The sequence below is a fragment of the Podarcis vaucheri genome (genome assembly GCF_965113315.1).
Source record: "Podarcis vaucheri genome assembly, chromosome: 8".
NCBI classification, from domain to species: Eukaryota; Metazoa; Chordata; class Lepidosauria; order Squamata; family Lacertidae; genus Podarcis; species Podarcis vaucheri.
The window spans coordinates 36461568-36479062 of record NC_138766.1 but is presented as its reverse complement, the minus strand read 5'-3'; the positions used below and the strand labels follow the sequence as shown (position 1 = coordinate 36479062).

At 41.4% G+C, this 17495-nt stretch overlaps 1 protein-coding gene across 5 annotated transcripts; it reads left to right on the top strand.

The window, feature by feature from the left end:
- The first annotated feature begins 744 nt into the window (after window positions 1-744).
- ADNP2 (ADNP homeobox 2) lies at window positions 745-16960 on the top strand. Of its 5 annotated transcripts, XM_082234967.1 has the most exons (5): window positions 1249-1352; window positions 4769-4907; window positions 7987-8106; window positions 10899-10988; window positions 11711-16960. In XM_082234967.1, the coding sequence occupies exons 3-5, from the start codon at window positions 7999-8001 to the stop codon at window positions 14687-14689; spliced, it is 3177 nt and encodes a 1058-aa protein (XP_082091093.1). In that variant the 5' UTR covers window positions 1249-1352; window positions 4769-4907; window positions 7987-7998; the 3' UTR covers window positions 14690-16960. The 5 variants fall into 5 exon arrangements, with proteins under 5 accessions (XP_082091095.1, XP_082091094.1, XP_082091096.1 ...); XM_082234969.1 differs by lacking the exons at window positions 1249-1352; window positions 4769-4907 and adding an exon at window positions 745-766; XM_082234968.1 differs by lacking the exons at window positions 1249-1352; window positions 4769-4907 and adding an exon at window positions 983-1005.
- The last annotated feature ends 535 nt before the right edge of the window (window positions 16961-17495 follow it).

The following is a 17495-nucleotide window of genomic DNA, read 5'->3' as shown; positions in this document are numbered from 1 at the left end:
TTCCTGCACATTGGGTAGACAGAATCATGAAAGTCCTATTTTGTTGCTGTCACTTAGATTAGCAATTTTTCAACAGATCAGCACATTAGACTAAGAAGGAAAGTTGGAGCTCTACATTGGGAAAACCCAAGACCTTAAATGACCCAAGACCAAGAAAGATATAAAATATTAAATTGCCTAGTAAGAACTAGGCTGAGATGCTCCACAAGGATTGGTCTGTGTTCTGCTCTAGTTGCATTTATTGGTTGGTGGTTCCATCTATCATATAGTGGTCCTCATTAACATTTCACAATGGTTCCTAAGGCTCATGAACAATCTTATTATGAAGTTATTATAGACAATCTAGTTTATCCTTCCTGCTCTTTGAGGAATACTCTTTGAGGAAAGAGTATTCCTCATTTTTTTGTATGTCAAGGTGTATATGCTGTTGAAAAGTGTGAACCTTGTGAAACACTTTCCTTCAGAGGCTTCAGTGGTTCCCTCATGCAATGAGATGCAAAGCTTTTTGACATGTCAGCATTTCATTGGCTGCTGGCTGTAAGGTGGGATTTCACCAACATACTGATTGCAAACAAGGCTTCCACAACATTCTGTGCAAATATGCAAGGGAAATACTGCATGGCCACGTGGTGGCATCACATGATATGACGTCACAGCGCCACGCCCCTTGAAAATGACGTCATAGCACGAAATCACGCGGGAGTTTCCACTTCGGAGTTGTTCCAGGAGTTGTGCCAGAGTAAGGGAAGGGAAGTGGAGGGCACAGGTGAGTAGTTTAAGGGTGGGGGGCACCTCTATAGCACTCCCAGAGCACTCCCAAGAAGCCCCACCATCCTTCCTGGAGAGTTGGTGCTGATGGAGGGAACCAATGGGAGCCCTGGACCACGCGCCTCCCTATTGGTCCACCGACTGACATGCAAATGAGGGCCGACGTCACTTCCTTGGACAAATCGAGCGCCATTTTCTCTTTCTGGCTTGGGAAGGAGGGAGGAGTAGCAGCCGGAGGTGGGTGGATGGGAGCGCGGGCTCAGTGGGGCTGAGCGGGGCGCCCGGTCCGACGCTGCAGGGCGAGAGGTCGGGGCGAGGATGCTGCGGCTGGTCCTCCTGCTGCCTCCGCCGCCGCTGCCCGTCCTGCTGGGCCACTGAGCGCGGGCTGCAGGTCGAGACCGGGAGGCGGGGCAGGGCGGGGCGGCCGCGGAAGGAGTGACCGAGCAGCCGGCCGACCAAGCAAGCGGCCGCGGAAGGAGGCGGAGGAGGTGGCGCCGGAGGCTGCAACGCGTCCAAGCGCCTCGGGGAGGCGCGAGCGCAAGAACCGGCGGGCGGGCAGCGGGCTCCCCCTGCCGCCCGGACAGGTAGGTGCACCATTGCGGCGCTTCGCTGAGCCCTGGTGCCCAGGGCGGCCTCCGCCCCCCTCCTCAGGCCGCCTTGGCAGGAGCCGCCTCGCTGCGCTGCCAGCCAAGCCACAGCCAGAGGGCAACCCCAGCCTCGTGGGGAAGCCCGCCTTCCCTTCCGCGGGAGCGGGGGGGGGGGGAGCCGCGAAGGGAAGAAAGGGCTTCTTAGCCTGCTCGCCTCTCCCCCGCGCTGCCACCAGCTCTACTAAAGTCCGGGGCTTCCTCGGCGGCTAGGGAGGATGGAATGTCGTGAGGCATTCGTGTTTGCAGCATTATTATTATTATGCGTTTAACAGCACCGGCTCTGCCGCTCTCCTTCATGTGAAACATCAGTGATTTCAGGAAGCCTGTAAACTCTCGACTGCTTCGTTGGGGGGTGGCCAAAGCTAGACCCATTTTTTAAAACAAAAAAATCATTTTTGAATACTAAACCGGTTGCTTAAGGTTGTGATTTTTTTTGGAAGTGCATTAACGGGGTTTGAGTTACAGAGATGGACTGGAGCAAGCTGTCGAGGCTGTTTATAGAGTGGTGGCTGGCTAGTGTGGTACTTTTCTGGTCCCAACACTTGAGGGTCGGTTGATAGCGTTGCACATTTTAGGATCTTGCATTTAATAGTCACTGTGGTACTGTATGTGTGATTGGTCTGTTTCCAGCAAGTGATCTGTATTTCCATGCACAAATGGAAGAGTCTGTGAGAGAACTCATATTCCACTGAGAACTGGAATCCAGAACCTTTTTCACAAAGCCATGTGTCTGTATGGCCTTAGAAGTGCATGTCTCTCTTTGGTCATAGTGGCTAACCATATGGCAGCTGGAGAAATCTGACATTTTAGGCTTGTAAAGGCTTGAACTTGCAAATGTGTTCCTGGCCCACAGTTAGATTAAGAAAGGGAGATCATCAGGAAAGGCAGGATAACCAAAGGTGCAGAGGAGACAGTACAAGAGAAGAGGGAAGAAGTCCTGTGCTCACATACAAGTGAGAAGGAAAATGAGAGAGGTAACACTTTGCAGCTCAGACACATTTTGTTTCTGTGATTTTGTCCTCTTTATCTTCTTACAAAAAGCACTATTTTTTTTCTTTACTCCATTTATATGCAGCTTAATATATTTAAAAAATCTCTCAAATGAAGTACTGTAAACTGAAACAGCAACGAACAATAAATAATACAGAAATACATTTAACAAATAATTGCATTAATGCAATTAACAGTTTACAGAAATACAGTTAACAAATAATTGCTGATACAAATAAGCCACCCCTCCATTCACAGTTCCTTCTCCAGCCTCTGCCCTTTCTCCTGCAGCTTCTTTATTGTCTCTTGGGCAGGGCTTGCATTTATAGGCAGGTATCAAGGTGGGCTCCTGCCAGCGTAGCAGTTTGAAAGCACGTCAAAGTGCAAGTAGATAAATAGGTACTGCTCCGGCAGGAAGGTAAATGGCGTTTCCTTGCACTGCTCTGTTTCGCCAGAAGCGGCTTAGTCATGCTGGCCACATGACCCGGAAGCTGTACGCCGGCTCCCTCGGTCAGTAAAGCGAGATGAGCGCCGCAACCCCAGAGTTGGCCACGACTGGACCTAATGGTCAGGAGTTCCTTTACCTTTACCTATTACCACACCTGGCTCCAGGTGCAGTAGGTTTGGTGAATTTCCCAGGGGGGTGTTGAGGATGGGAAAAGGACACCCATCCACTAAAAAGTTATTTCTCCAGCCTCTGCCCTTCTCTTCAGCTGATGTAGCTTCAGGAGCTCATTAATTCTATGTGGAAACTTGGTATTTCTGCAGGCAGGTGTATCAATGTGGTCTTTTAAAGAAAACTTAGTGTGTTTGTTGCCTCTCCTAGTCAGCAGCGTTGTCATGGCTGTCTTGGCCTGAGTGTTTAGTCCAGAGTAGACATGCTGAATGATGGCAGGTTAATGATAGAATTGTAGAGTTGGAAAGACTGTGGGTCATATGGTCCAACACCCTGCAATGCAGAAATCTTAGCTAAAGCATCCATGACAGATGGCTTGAATATACAATCTTGATTGCCTTATATTAGTTTTTAAAAAATTGTTTAATGCATCTTCACATTTTAAGATCAAACTGAAGAGGCTTTCAAATGTAGTTGTGCACAGAATTGTTCTTCAGATCATGATCTTGAAACGAGGAAGAGCAGGAGAGATCTGTCATGGCTGGAATTTTGCTGCTTAAGAGTCAAAACACCATTCATGTTCTATGACAGATTATCGTTTCAGCAATTGGAAGGCTTTGAGTGAAGTTCTCTCCTGTGCACTGATGTAAATGTAAAATTTCCTTATGGTTCTTTTGGTTTTGGTCTTGGTCTTGTAACTCCGCTGCTGCTCAAACTTATGTCATTTATCTCTGTCAGCTCTTTGGCCCTTAATATTCAATGATGTAAATTTTCTGGAAAGTTTTGGAATGGAATTTCTTCCAATGCAAATTAGGCTAATTAACATAGTGGAATTTGTATTGGAATATTTTCAGTTTCCATGGAATTTCTTTTCTGATTTCCTAGAGAGTTCTAATTTAGTATGCTTATTTATTTTATATGTATATAGTAAACAATGGTTAAAAACTTTGCTTGCCTAACATATTTTAAGGGGTAACTGTTACCATTGAGCCTATGAAGCAGAACATTTTTCATGGAAAAATAAAGCACTGGAATATTTTCTGTCTCATGTTGACTATGTTGTTATGCAAAACATTATTCTCACATGAGAAAGTGGTGAGCAAACCAAATTATGTATCATGTATAAAGTGGAGCAGTCCAGTCCAGGAATTACGTTTTCCAGTTCACTAGGGTCAGGAGCAGCTCCAGTCCAGGTCTTGCATACAAGCTCTATAGAGATCTGATCCTGAAGCAGCTGAAGATGTAGATTTATGGTGGGCTTTCCCCTCTATGTGCTCAGGAGTCCACAGTTTTAGAGGGCTACATCAGAGGCAAGACCCTGAGTCAGAAGAAGGTGAGATCTTTGTCTCATGACTTTGTCTCACATGCTTTCCAAATAAATGCAGACAAGAGAAACAAAGGAGGAGAAAGTTCTTTGTTCCAGTAGGCACAGCTTACCTTCCATCTCAGTGCTCCCAGGCCAAACATAGACACTTTTGTCTCCTTACCTATGAAAGCTCAGGCAGCAAGCATGTATCCCAGGAACAGAGTTCAAGAGGAGCCTGGCACATGGTTCAAGATGGAGAGCAGGCATGTATGTGGTGGGCTGCACTGTGGGAAAGTTCCTTGCTTTGACTTTTGTCAGCTCCAGTCTGATACTGCTAAGAAGAGTTTGGATTCAATATCCCGCTTTATCACTACCCGAAGGAGTCTCAAAGCAGCTAACTTTCTCCTCTCCCTTCCTCCCCTACAACAAACACTCTGTGAGGTGAGTGGGGCTGAGAGACTTCGGAGAAGTGTGACTAGCCCAAGGTCACCCAGCAGCTGCATGTGGAGGAGCGGAGACGTGAACCTGGTTCCCCAGATTACGAGTCTACCACTCTTAACCACTACACCACACTGGCTAAGTAAGCAGCTGTGCATAGCACAGTTAACAAGCTTATTCATGGCAGTTACTTGCATACCAGTGCAATGTGTTGTTCTCTTAGACAACAGTTCTAAGTATCCACAGCATGCTCAGGGGATGGAAAGCATGGTGCTGGATATGTTTTGAAAGCTTTGGTTGCATCCAGTTGCACTAGAAACTTTGCCTGCTTCTTCCACCTGCTGGAATCCTACCACACTGGCTATTTAGCATTGCAATCTTCTGTTTGTATGTGCATTTCATCCTCTGGTTATGCCGCGATATGGCTTTTGCAGAAAATGTGTTAGCTGAATAATGAATAACTTGTGGCTAGCACTGAACAAAAATATGAAAAACCTGAACATTGATAGCTTATAAAATTAGAAATGGTGGGGAAAATTGAACTTGGAGTCACCTGATGAAATTGATTGGTACTAGGCTAAGGGTAGAACAGTAAATAATTAAGGCAACATCTTACAGAATTCACTGCCACACTGTTGTGACTGCGATGGAAGCATAGGATGTAAGTTTTTAAAATTAAGATGTGGCAATGGCTTTTTTAAAAGGATTGGAGCAATTCACGGGTTCCTCATTGGACTATGGATATTTTAGCTTCATTGCTGTACTGGTCAGGAAGGAAGGGACTTTGCTTCCTTCACACCACAGATGTTGTGGAAGCTGTGTGTGCTGATGGAGCATGGACAGAGCAATTTCTCTGATCCTCTTGCATTTCCATGCTAGCCTAGGAGGAAGGTACTTTGTTTCCTAGCATAGAAGACGTATGAGCTGACAGAAGAGGCACACAGTGATTTGTACCCCTCCACCAGCCTGTTCCCTCACCTGGATGAAGTTCCATGAATGTGCCTGCATGGAATTCCTGGTCACCCATGATAAGTAATTCAATACAAGGTGGTTATATCTTATTTGTGTACAATAAATTGGAAGTTACAAGGTTAAAGGCAAGCAGTTATGGGAGAAGAATCATAGGCTGGCTTTATTATACAGGAAGTAAGTTACCATGCCCATCACATTGAGTTAGAGAAGATGGTTAGACACTAGATGCCATTCTGGTTGGAATATTTAATGCAGCTACTACAAATGCATCCTAGAACAATCTCTGTTCTTTGGAAAAAGAATTGCTTGAAACATCCATATAAAAAAACCTCTTAATACCAAGCTTTCAAGTGACACCCTTATCAGTTTTTAGAAGTCACCACATACAAAAGAACATTCTTGGCTTCATGGAATATTTTATTGTAGTCAATTGATGGTATTATTTTTTACTTGCCAACTGAAAAGTGTCTCAGCCTGTGCTTACAGTCTTGGAGGTATAGCAGTTTCTGTTGCTTTCAGTTTTGCATCAGGTAATTACATTCTGGTACACAGTCGTACCTTGGTTTTCGAACACCTTGGTATTCGTTCAATTTGGCTCCCGAACACTGAAAACCCAGAAATAAGTGTTCCGGTTTTTGAACGTTTTTCGTAAGCCGAACGTCCGACACGGCTTCCACTTGAGTGCAGGAAGCTCCTGCAGCTAATTGGAAGCCACATCTTGGTTTTTGAACGGTTTTGGGAGTCAAATGGACTTCTGGAACGGATTAAGTTTGAGAACCAAGGTTCCACTGTACTCTTATAAACAGACGAATGACCTTGTCATAGCATTTTGAATGTTCTGCATCTTGGGATCATATTACTAGGTATCCCCCAAAATCTTAACATCTCTCTTGAATAGGTAGAAACTTGGAAGTGCATGTGATACTTACCATAGTATGTTTTCAAAGCTGGGGGTGAATGGGGGTGGTGGTCCCCACTGAGGACCTGGTATGATTTTGCTCTTCCAAGTTGGCTTGGAAGATTGTATATACCTATTAGGGAACACAGTTGGTAGTGAGGTAGTATGGCTTTCTGGCTGTAACTGTGTTTGCCCTATGGATTGTTTGGTGGTGGTGGTTGCGTAGCATGCACATCATATGTCTTGAAAGATGTAGCTATTTTTGTCAGCTAGTATTGTGACATATCACTTGGCAGTGTATAGCAATCAAACTAAAGAAGTGTGTATCTGAAATTCACACCTTGAGTTTGGCTTCTAAACTCTTAATACAGATTACTACTTACATTTCAGTAACTTAGTACTTTGAGCAACTTCTTCAGACAAATAGATGCTGGAAGGAAAATACTGAAGTTTTGTGGTGGTCTCCACTTGCAATGTTTGAACAGAAGAATTGCACCTCTTCAGCAATAAAGAACTTGAGCAGTAGCATTCATGTACAGGCAGGGTGGATAAAAATGAATGATTAAAAAAAACACAGGGATTTTTTTATTATTTAAATTGGGCTTTTTTATTTAAATCAGATTTTTAAAATAAAATGCTTTTGGAGGAAAAAGCTTTCTAAAGATGGTTTGCTTAGGATTTGTTTTAAGTTTTTCATCATCAGTCTGGTTTTTTGTTAAAAAAAATCGTTTAACCACATCAGTTAACAAACATGGATACATATGCAATAATGTTATTGTTTTAGTTAAATAAATTGTTTAAATTGTTATTAAGGAAATGTTTTTTTCTCCTTCCAATAAAGTACAGCAGAAAAGCTGTCCAAATATAAACAATAATTTCATAACCTGTCTTTGTTTTTCTGTTAGTATAAACCAAATCAGTAATTTTGGATATCTGTAAAAACTACTCTGAAAATTTATTATTCCAAAAATGAAACCTTCATCTGGTTGTAAATATTAAGATTATACCAGCAAAAATGAGTCTTTCTGTAAAAAAAGATTTAAATCAAGCCTTACTGACTAGTAAAATCCACCCCGCGTACAGGTAGTGCTACTGTATTTTTATTGTGTTCAGTGGCACTTACTCCCAGGGAAGTGTGTACAGGAATTGCAACCTTCCTGTGATAAATATAGCTGCATATGTATTATTTGTTGCCTGCCACAGAAAGTGTAAAATCTACAAATATACTCATTTGTTAAAATACTCAGTAATGAAAGTGAGATTAATTTGAATTTTCTAATTGCATAAGCATAATTTGAAATATTATATTTAACAAAATGATGTATATATGTTGTGTCACCTTGTTTTCTAGGCAAAATTCAACATGCTTCAAATTCCTGTGCAAAATCTTGATAATATAAGGAAGGCTCGGAAGAAAGTAAAGGGTATTCTAAAGGATATTGGGCTTGACAGCTGCCAGGAGTTACTTCAGGTAAGACCCTTATAGTTCTCTATTGTCATTCTTCTTAAGTGAGCTCATGAGTCTTATAAGTGTGGAAATATTGCTTGAAAAAGAGGAGTGGAAAACCAGTTCCAGTACAATTGTCCATGAGTAAACATCATGAGATCCTCTGTAAGTCACTGTGTGAGTGATCATAGGTCTTCAACTGTCTTTTTATAAGATTCAATTTGGGGATTTACTTGTAGCATGCATATTGACTCTTTTTTAAGAGACAGGTTTGCAGATTGGAACTCTTCAGTTATTTATTTATTTATTTAATACATTTTTCTCGTGTTTCATTTAGAATGACTCTTAGATTACATCCTATGAAACATGACTTGATATATTTCATGTGTCTCTTTTTCTTAAAATAAACATAGAAGTGAAAGCTTTGGTTTGCACAGAAGTAGGAAGTACTAATATACTAGTTTCGCTTGTCAAGAAACAGTATTTACAGAATACACAACTCCTTCAACACCTGTAAAGCTAGAAAAAAGACCAACTATGATAGGTCACATGAAAATATGAATGGAATGAGAGATCTTTGTTTAGCTTACAGATTCAATTGGCATTGGGTACATTAATCTGAGGCTGTGAAGCTCAAAACATAAGATTTTAAAAACAGGATTACTTCAAATACAGTCAACCTACTCTCACTTGGAGTGGGAATGCACATCAGTTAAAAAGACTGGGCATTCCTGCTTCCTCCTTTATTGTGAGAAAAGAATGGGAAAGAGGAAGTGTGTCTTTGTGGAACTGGTAGCAGAGATTTGACTAGGCTTCCTTCTGGATAAAGGACTAGTTGCTCAGATAATTTTGTCTTGGTGGCTGCTGGGGAGCTGTTGGAGTGTGTGTTTATCTTCAACACCTATATATTTTGCTATCGGTGTGCATGCTATGGAAGCTTCAGTAAAGCTGTTAAGCTCACCAACATGAACCAGTTGTTTTACTTGGCACACACAAAACACACACTACATATTTACACACTATATACAGGTTACATGTAGGCTTCTCTCCTTCTGGTACCAGAGGGGTTTCTGTACTTTAAAGTCCTTGCTTAACAAAGTCCACACACAAGCCAACTTGCAGTTATTCCTGCAACAACTTAAAATCCTCTGGTCCCGAAGTCTGGCAATTCTCCAAGTCTTCTCAGAGAACCTCTTCTCAAAGTGTTCAGGTAACTCCACAATTACACAAGGATCCACTCCTTCCTGATAATGACCACAACCAACGACCCATGACCAGTGCTGTAATCTGAGCTCTTTCATACACAAAGTTCAATCTACCCAGTAACACTAATAGGGAAGTCACCAGATTTAGCCAGGTGCATCTCAGCAATGAGAAAGCTCTTTCCTCACTAAGAAAACTAACCCCTTAACAGGAGGTTGGCATGAGTTTCTGGTGAATTTGTGCAGGAGTATTAGTCATTGTTTTGCTTTGACTATTTGTTGTGCATGATAAATAATATTTTAATGGTTTTCTGAATTTTGGAAAGACTGGGGGGAAAGTAAAGCAAGAATAGAATTGTATTTTTTGCTGTGTAAAAGCAGCAGAAGCTGGTGGCGCTGTTGTAGAGTCTGGAAACAACATACACACAGTGTGAATACAGATGACTAAGTTAACATGTAGCTAACGGGGCCACATTGTAAATGTGTATAGCAATTCAGATAGCTGTGCCTGGCTTTGTTGTGGTATCACACACACATTGCTGTTGCTCCACCCCTAGTTACTGGCTAGTTCATTGCTATGAAGTGAAAACCTACCCTTCCATGCATTGTTGCCATGATTTGTCACTATATCCTGTTTTTTTGTTTACAGAAGTTGATAGTCTTAAAAGTTTGCGCCAAGCAGATGAGCAAAATATTGTTTGCTCTTTTAGGAAAAATTGAAGTTCCCCCAAGTTGTTTTTCATTTTCATATTACTATTATTTATACCCCATCCATCTGGCTAGGTTGCCTTTGAAGCTCACTGGTTTATTAAAGATTATGCATAGGGGTTTTTAAGTTATTTTTTTTAAAAAACATGAAATCAATGTCAGTCACAAACACACATTCCATCAGGGCACTTCATTACATCAAACACACAGAACTTTAACTTCAGAGATATGACTATAGTTTCTTGACAAGCAAAGCTTGTTCAGATACACCAGAAATTGTGCATTTTAAAAGTCTAGCTCAATCAATTGCAAATATTTAAAACTTTCAAATTGCATAAACTACACTTGATATAGAAGTATTAAACTTGAAATCTGATCAAAGTTGGAAAGGCAGGGGAGACAAGCTGTAAAGAAAACTCTAGCTGTGAGACTCTATAGCTTGGGTTAATACCTTCCACGCTCAGTGTCATCTGTAGATTACCCACACAGAAGCAAGTAGTGTGGGGAAGCCTTAAGATCTGATAAGCTCACCAACTTTACCACACTTTGAAATCCACTATTGGAAAAAGGCAACATAGCATATATATTTTTCAAATTACAATTTTAATTTTGAGGTGTGTGCAGTATTGTGTGAGTAGAGCTGTGCTTGTGCCGCCTCTACTCACTAGCCCCTAAAATCTGCTTCAGAGGGTCCCCCAACTCTGTGGAGTAGTTTTTGCTGGTGTTTTGGGACGGCAGGGGGGAGTCCTGTTGTGCAAGGGAGGTATTGTGAGTGAATGGAGCAGAAGCATTGGCTACAGCCTGCAGTTTATATCCAACATAATGAACTTATTGACTTAGAATTGTATAAAATAGGGTTTTCTTTTAGTTGCATGCTGTTTTAGAAATCTTTGTTTTTTTTTGTAGACTCTGAAAAGTTTTGACCCAGGAGAAAAATATTTCTGCAACACTTCATGGAGTGATGTGTCTCTTTGGGAGTCTGTGACCAGAAGAAGGGTATGTTTATTCATTACAGTTTTCAGAATGCTGTTTGAGCCCACTGGTTTGTAAATACCTAGTGGATTTATTTTAGCCTTTGTGATACAGCATGGGATCAACTGTGCAATGCAAACTGTTTCTTAGATGGCTGTCGATCTTAGAAACTGATTGCAATATAGCAAGAGGTGTGCATGCTTTTCTTAAGTTCACATGGAACTTGGTGTATTTTTTTTTTTTTTAGGATGCCATTATAATGACTGATTTGAAGATGAAAAGAAAATGATGGTCTTGAAAATGATGATCTCAAAGAGTAAAGAAACTGTATTATTGTTTCCTGGTGACTAACTGATCACCAAGCAGTAGCTTTCCCACATTGCTTTCTGTGTTGGCTAGAATCCAAATTTTCACCCAGTTTTTGAATGGGGCTATGGGATGGGGTTAAGTTGCCAGCACAGCAACATAAAACATCTACATCATTTTGCTTGTTCTGCATACAGTTTGTGTTGTTATGCAAGCATATTAGTGATGAGAAAGTTGTGTTCATATAAATGCATAAGATGTTGGCTTTTTGTTAATGCTCTCTTGGATGTGGAAAGTTTTGATCGCCTGAAGAAACTTTTATGTTGACTGAAATTAGTATAGTGGCTTTCAGAACTTTGGTATTTTTATTGGGCAATCAACGTAAATATGCCTTTTGTAGATGCCAGTTGAAGTAACTGCCCCTTTTTCTTGTTTTTCAGAGATACAGAACAAATCCGTACTGCTGTAGCCTCTGCAAATTCTCATCAAAATTTCTTTCTTCTTTCAAAAACCACTTGAACCGTTACCATGAAGATGAAGTTGACCAAGAATTAGTTGTTCCTTGCCCAGAATGTGCATTTGCTTCTCATTCCAAAGTAGTGGGGAAACACCTTCGTATATTTCACTCTAAGAAAAAAATTCAAAACTATAATGTGAGTGGTGGCATGAGACAATTCCGGAGTGATGCAGTAAACTTCATATGCCAGAAATGTCAGTTTACAGACACATTATACTATAATACGAAGAAACATGTATTGGTAACCCATTTCCAAAGCCTAATAAGCACATACTTCGAGGAGAGGCCTGATGAAAGTGAAGAGAATTTTACTGATCACTACTGTAAAAAGTGCAATGCTTTTGCAAACAGTCGGGATTCTTTAATATACCATGTCCTGACATCTGAAGCACACAAAGACCTGGAGAATATATTGAGACCTATAATTTCAGTGCAGCCTAAAAAATCAGGACAAGCAAAGTCACAGCATATCATCAGTATTGCACCCAAGCCTTCCACAGTTGGAGCCACACCATCGCTGATACCTACCACTGCTTCAGTGGGTTCACCTTCTACATGTATCCAACTTTCACTTCCATCAATGAATCAGAATCAGAATGTGGTGCCAACAAAAGCAGTCCCAAACACAGTTGGACCAAGTGCCTCCAGTAGCCTGACACATCCATCATCATCAGCTTCAGTTGCCCAGTCATGTCATACACTACTGCCTAGCCAAGCAGGTCCGAACAATGTGACTCTTCGGCCTGCAGTTCCTCATCCAGTCTTTGTTTCTCATCGACTTCCTGTGAAGCAGCCAGTGAGACCTGACATGCTCTGCCTAAACCAGCCTCCTGGGAGCATAAGTCGAACTGTTCCTCCAGGAGTCCTTTCATTCACTCGGCCTGTCCGGCCTACCCTGCTTCCTGTTAATCAATCTGTTAGGGCCGTTAGCAGTCCAGTTTTGCCGGGGTCTCTCCCTGTAACTCAGCCTGCTGGTTCTCTGAGCAGACCCATTGCGGCTAGCTCTGTTCCTGTAAACAGGCCTTCTTCACCTGGCGTCCTTGCTGTAAACCGACCTGTTGGTAGCTTGAACCAGCCCAGTGGTCCTGGGGTCCTTCCAGTCACCCAGGCGATCCCACCAGGGGTTCTTCAGTTTAATCATCCTGTTGCACCTGGAGTTCTTCCTGTAAACCAGTCAGTTGGACCTGGGATTCTCCAGTTCAATCAGCCTGTTGCACCAGGAGTACTTCCTGTAAACCCGTCTGTCAGACCTGGAGTTTCTCAGAATGCTACTTTACTGACTGCGGGACCTATCCTTCGACAGTTAATTCCAACTGGCAGACAAGTTAATGGGATACCTACGTATACCCTTGCCCCAGTTTCAGTAGCTTTGCCTGTGCCAGCGGGTGGAGGGGTGACAACAGCTCCACCTCCTCAGATGCCTGTTCAGCTGATGCAATCTAGTACAGTTACTCAGCAGTCTCAGGCTCCAGCTACTGTGCCTTCCTCTGAAGTAGTAACTTCTTCCACAAATACCCTTGCCAAGACTTCTGCCTCTGCCTCTGCAATGAGCCTAGCCCTTAAACAGGCCAAGCAGTGGAAGACTTGCCCTGTTTGCAGTGAGCTTTTCCCATCAAACGTCTATCAGGTGCACATGCAAGTGGCTCACAAATGCAGTTCAGGGAAGACGGGCAAGCTTGATACAGACAAAGTTGCAGCCTGTGCACCTTTTCTGAGATGGCTAAAAGATAAGACAGTCAGGTGTTTTTCTTGTAAATGTTTTCTCTCTCAGGCAGAGCTTATAGAACATATTTTCATACATGGATTAGCTTGCCTGTTTTGCACCAGTACTTTTCACGACCTAAAATGCCTTGTGGATCATACTAAAACTGTACATAAGGGGAAGAAGAAACTACATGCAGATTATGATGACAAAGGTTTTCAACTTGAGAGTGATTCGGAAGGTGACCTGGTGTTTCCTCACTTTGACTTCAACATAACTGTAAAAGAAGAACTTTGTGAAAAAGAAGTATACCTAGCATTACTTGCTGGGGTAAATTCAAGGACACTTATTCCTCTGTACATGAAGCTGCAACATGAGACTGCTGATATGAATAATGGCAATAAGAAAGTATCAACTTGCCCTTTTTGTTACGGTGTTTTCACTAGCCTAGAAGCCTACGAGTTCCATTTGAAGGACAGGCACCATATCATGCCAACTGTGCACACCATTTTAAAGACCCCAGCTTTCAAATGTATCCACTGCTGTGGTGTATATACTGGCAACATGACTCTGACTGCTATTGCTGTGCATCTGCTTCGCTGCCGGAGCGCTCCCAAAGACAGCACCCCAGCTGTGAAGATGGAGCTTGAACTCGACGAGAAGAAAGATCTGGCACTTGTGAATGGTGAAAATCATGATGATCCTTCTCTCTCAACAAAGAGGAAACTATCTGATCACCTTTATTCTGTTGCAGAGGACCAAATGAATGATGACCAGCCATTCCTGATTATAGACAGTGGCACAGCCCAAGTTCCAGCTAAGGAAATGACTTTTGTGCCTTCCAAGAGACAAAAGACTGATCATAAGTCTGAAACTAAGGGCCAGCCCTCCGTTGAGAATCTTCACATTTTAGCATTAAATCCAAAGCCATTCCAACAGTGCTCAAATGAAGTTCAGAAACTGTTTCTTATAGATTATTTTCACAAGAAGCCGTATCCCTCTAAAAAGGAGTTAGAGTTACTGTCATCCAGTCTGTGTGCTTGGAAAGTTGACATTGCATCATTCTTTGGGAGAAAGAGACACACCTGCCTAAGGGCAATAAAAAAGCTTAAGCCTTCTGTGCTTTTGGGATTCAATATGTCTGAACTTAAAAATGTGAAGCACAGTTTGAATTTAAAATGTGAATCAGAAGATGTGTAATTTTTTTTTTAAAAAAAACTCTCATAAGGCAATCAAGATTGCATATTCAGGCATCTGATATGGATGCTTTAGTTCAGATTCCTGCATTGCAGGGGGTTGGACTCGACCCTCGGCATCCTTCCAACTCAATGATTCTTTGAATTGTCTCACTGATTTAGTTTCTTGTGATTATTAAAAGATTAGTACGCAGTGCCTCTTTCATTTGGGCTGTGTGTTCTTTGTGGAAGTAGGGTACAGTATAGTATACCTGAGGCTCTGGGTTTTTGTTTTGTTCTTTTTTGCTGTTCATGGGGTAGTTTTCTCTGCCTATGGTTTTTATACAATTGTGTAACAATTTTCCTGGCTTTTTTTAAAAAAGTACAAATTGTTTCTAAAAGTGTATATGTTTGATAAAATAATAAAACTATTAGGAGGGCCATAATTTAAAAAAACCACCTCCCCTGTCTAAAATTAATATGGTTAACTTGTAACCTAATCTTCAGATTGCTCTCCAAATTAACAACAGATTTACCAGTGACAGCTATAACAAATGCAGAAACTTTGATTAATTGAAAAGTAGCAGTTGCTGTCTTTAGTTATGAAACATGTAAGCCAAGGATTTGCAAGCACTGTTTTCTAAACTATTTGTTTTACAATAAGAAACTATGAAGGCTTACATAAAAAATGGCAACTTTTCTCCCCTGAAGTTAAAACTTTGGTTTAATAATCCTTGATTTGCATTTTGGAATAAATAAAAGAGAGCTGTCCATTTGATACTGAGCTATAATGACAACCTAGGGATCTTTTCATATCTATTGCTTGCTGGGAGCTCTGATGACATAGCATACTGTTCCAGGCAGCACTTGGCTATGTACACTTTATGAAGGCTTTTCACTGGCTGCTCTGCTCTATGTTCGCAAATAATCCCAAGCCACTTTTGTTTGGGGCAAGGGATCAAAGACTTCAGCAACACTAGCCTAGTGCAGGCCCTGAGTTTATTCAAGTTTCTCACTGCATTTGAATCAATGTTTATTGAAAGCTCTTGCTATCATTACAGTAGCTGAATTATTTCCTGCGTCACCCAGATGACAACCTTGTCTAAAGTTAGGCAAGAGATTGAACATGCAGAGTACTCTTTTAAAAACAAATAGGCCTGAGAACAGGGGCAGGTTTTATTGCTTCTCTTGTCTCTTTCTTTTCAGCAATGTATGTTCTGATATCTACAAAATACTATTGTTTTAACCACCAACATTTAACATTCTGTTCAGCTTGACTAGGACACCTTATTACTTTAGCATCAAGAAAAGAAAATGATATATTTGGTGTGCTGACTTGACATTGTTTTCTAGTTACTAACGTGTCTTTTATGGCAAGAGAATTTTTGTTAAGGTGAAACTGCATGTAAATACCTGTGCAATTTAAGCAGTTGCATTATAGGCTGTTCAGTTTCTATAAATGTCAGAAAATTGTTCAGAGGGCTTTTTGGTTTGGTTCTATTCTTTAATACAATCTTGTCTGACAGTGAATAATGCCAGTGCAAAAAAATAAATAAATTCTGCAATGGGGGTCCTGTAGGCACAAGTAGATTATTTACTTTTGTTTCAGCATTGATTCTTATGTATATGCCAGAACTTGGTGAAAGAAATGGATTCAGGGGTGAGCTGAAGTAGTGATTACTACTTCTTCTACTGTTTTAACTTTGACCTTCATCCATTCATGTGAGAATGCCCAGAGAATGTGGAATAGTGCCTCCCTCTGCCATTTTGTGGGAAAAAAACTAGGAGGTAAAAGTAGTGGCAAAAGCAACCTGCTTTTACCTGAAACCCAGATGCTGGCAGTAAGTACAAAACAAAAATCACTGCAGACGTTAAGGAAAAATCAACTTTGGTTTGGGAAATGACGACCTATAAATCAAAACTGACTGAAGTGCAAATATCTGTGTTCAGTGCCGACCAACTAGGCTGAATTTCAACTTAGCCAAAGTTAATATGTGAGCTTATTTTAAGTTGCAGGATACATTATATGACAGTGCTAATTATTATGCTTGGCTCTCACTACAGCACATGTCTGAATACTGCATGTATGATCTGCCAAGAATGGAAGTGAATAGAGGTGCATTAGCGGTGCTTTCGTGAACAGCTCCTCTTAATTTTTCTAGACGCCAAGGATTATGAAGGAGTGAGAAGAGCACATAAAGCTTGAGCTGCTCCTTACAGTAGGAGAGAGCCTGGTCTGTTACATGTTAGAGCCATTGATCTGTTGACTTCAAATAAACCCAAGTTTTCAATTTTAGATGTGTATAGAAGTTTTTAAAGTGACGTAATGAAGCAGCATTCAAGCAAGCAGCCCTTTGAGAACTCTTTGTTTCCTGTATACTGTGTCTTAGACCCTGTAGGCAGGCTTGAGCGGTAAAACTCCCTAGCAGCACTACTTCAGGCCACAGGTGTGTTGGGTGTTTGGATATGCACTGGTGAGGGGCATTGCCTATGCAGGCTGTGTATATTAGTGAGACACTTAGGTTGGATCCTCTTTCCTGACAGGTAGTCTTTTACATGAAACATGATTCCATTTAATCGTGTAGCAGCCCACTCAGACTGAAAGAGAATTAAGAAAAAGCTTTGTTTGCCACTGCATTCTGCTGAATACATTCTGTGCACCCTTTGATTCTGTAGAGTTATGTTAGTCATCTCATGTTTGGGTGAGATTATAATACATAATTAAGAACTACTATCCCGAAAAGAACCACATTCTATCTCCCCACCAGTATCCCCTGTACAGTAGTGAAGAATTGATTATCAAGAGGGTGCAGAAAGTACTTGTGCTTGCA

Bases quoted from the DNA above. Each gene is read 5' to 3' on its own strand.
- ADNP2 (XM_082234969.1), top strand. From the start codon at position 7,999: ATGCTTCAAATTCCTGTGCAAAATCTTGATAATATAAGGAAGGCTCGG. The intron at 8,107-10,898 runs GTAAGACCCTTA...TTTTTTTTGTAG, and splicing joins GCTGCCAGGAGTTACTTCAG to ACTCTGAAAAGTTTTGACCC. The intron at 10,989-11,710 runs GTATGTTTATTC...CTTGTTTTTCAG, and splicing joins AGTCTGTGACCAGAAGAAGG to AGATACAGAACAAATCCGTA.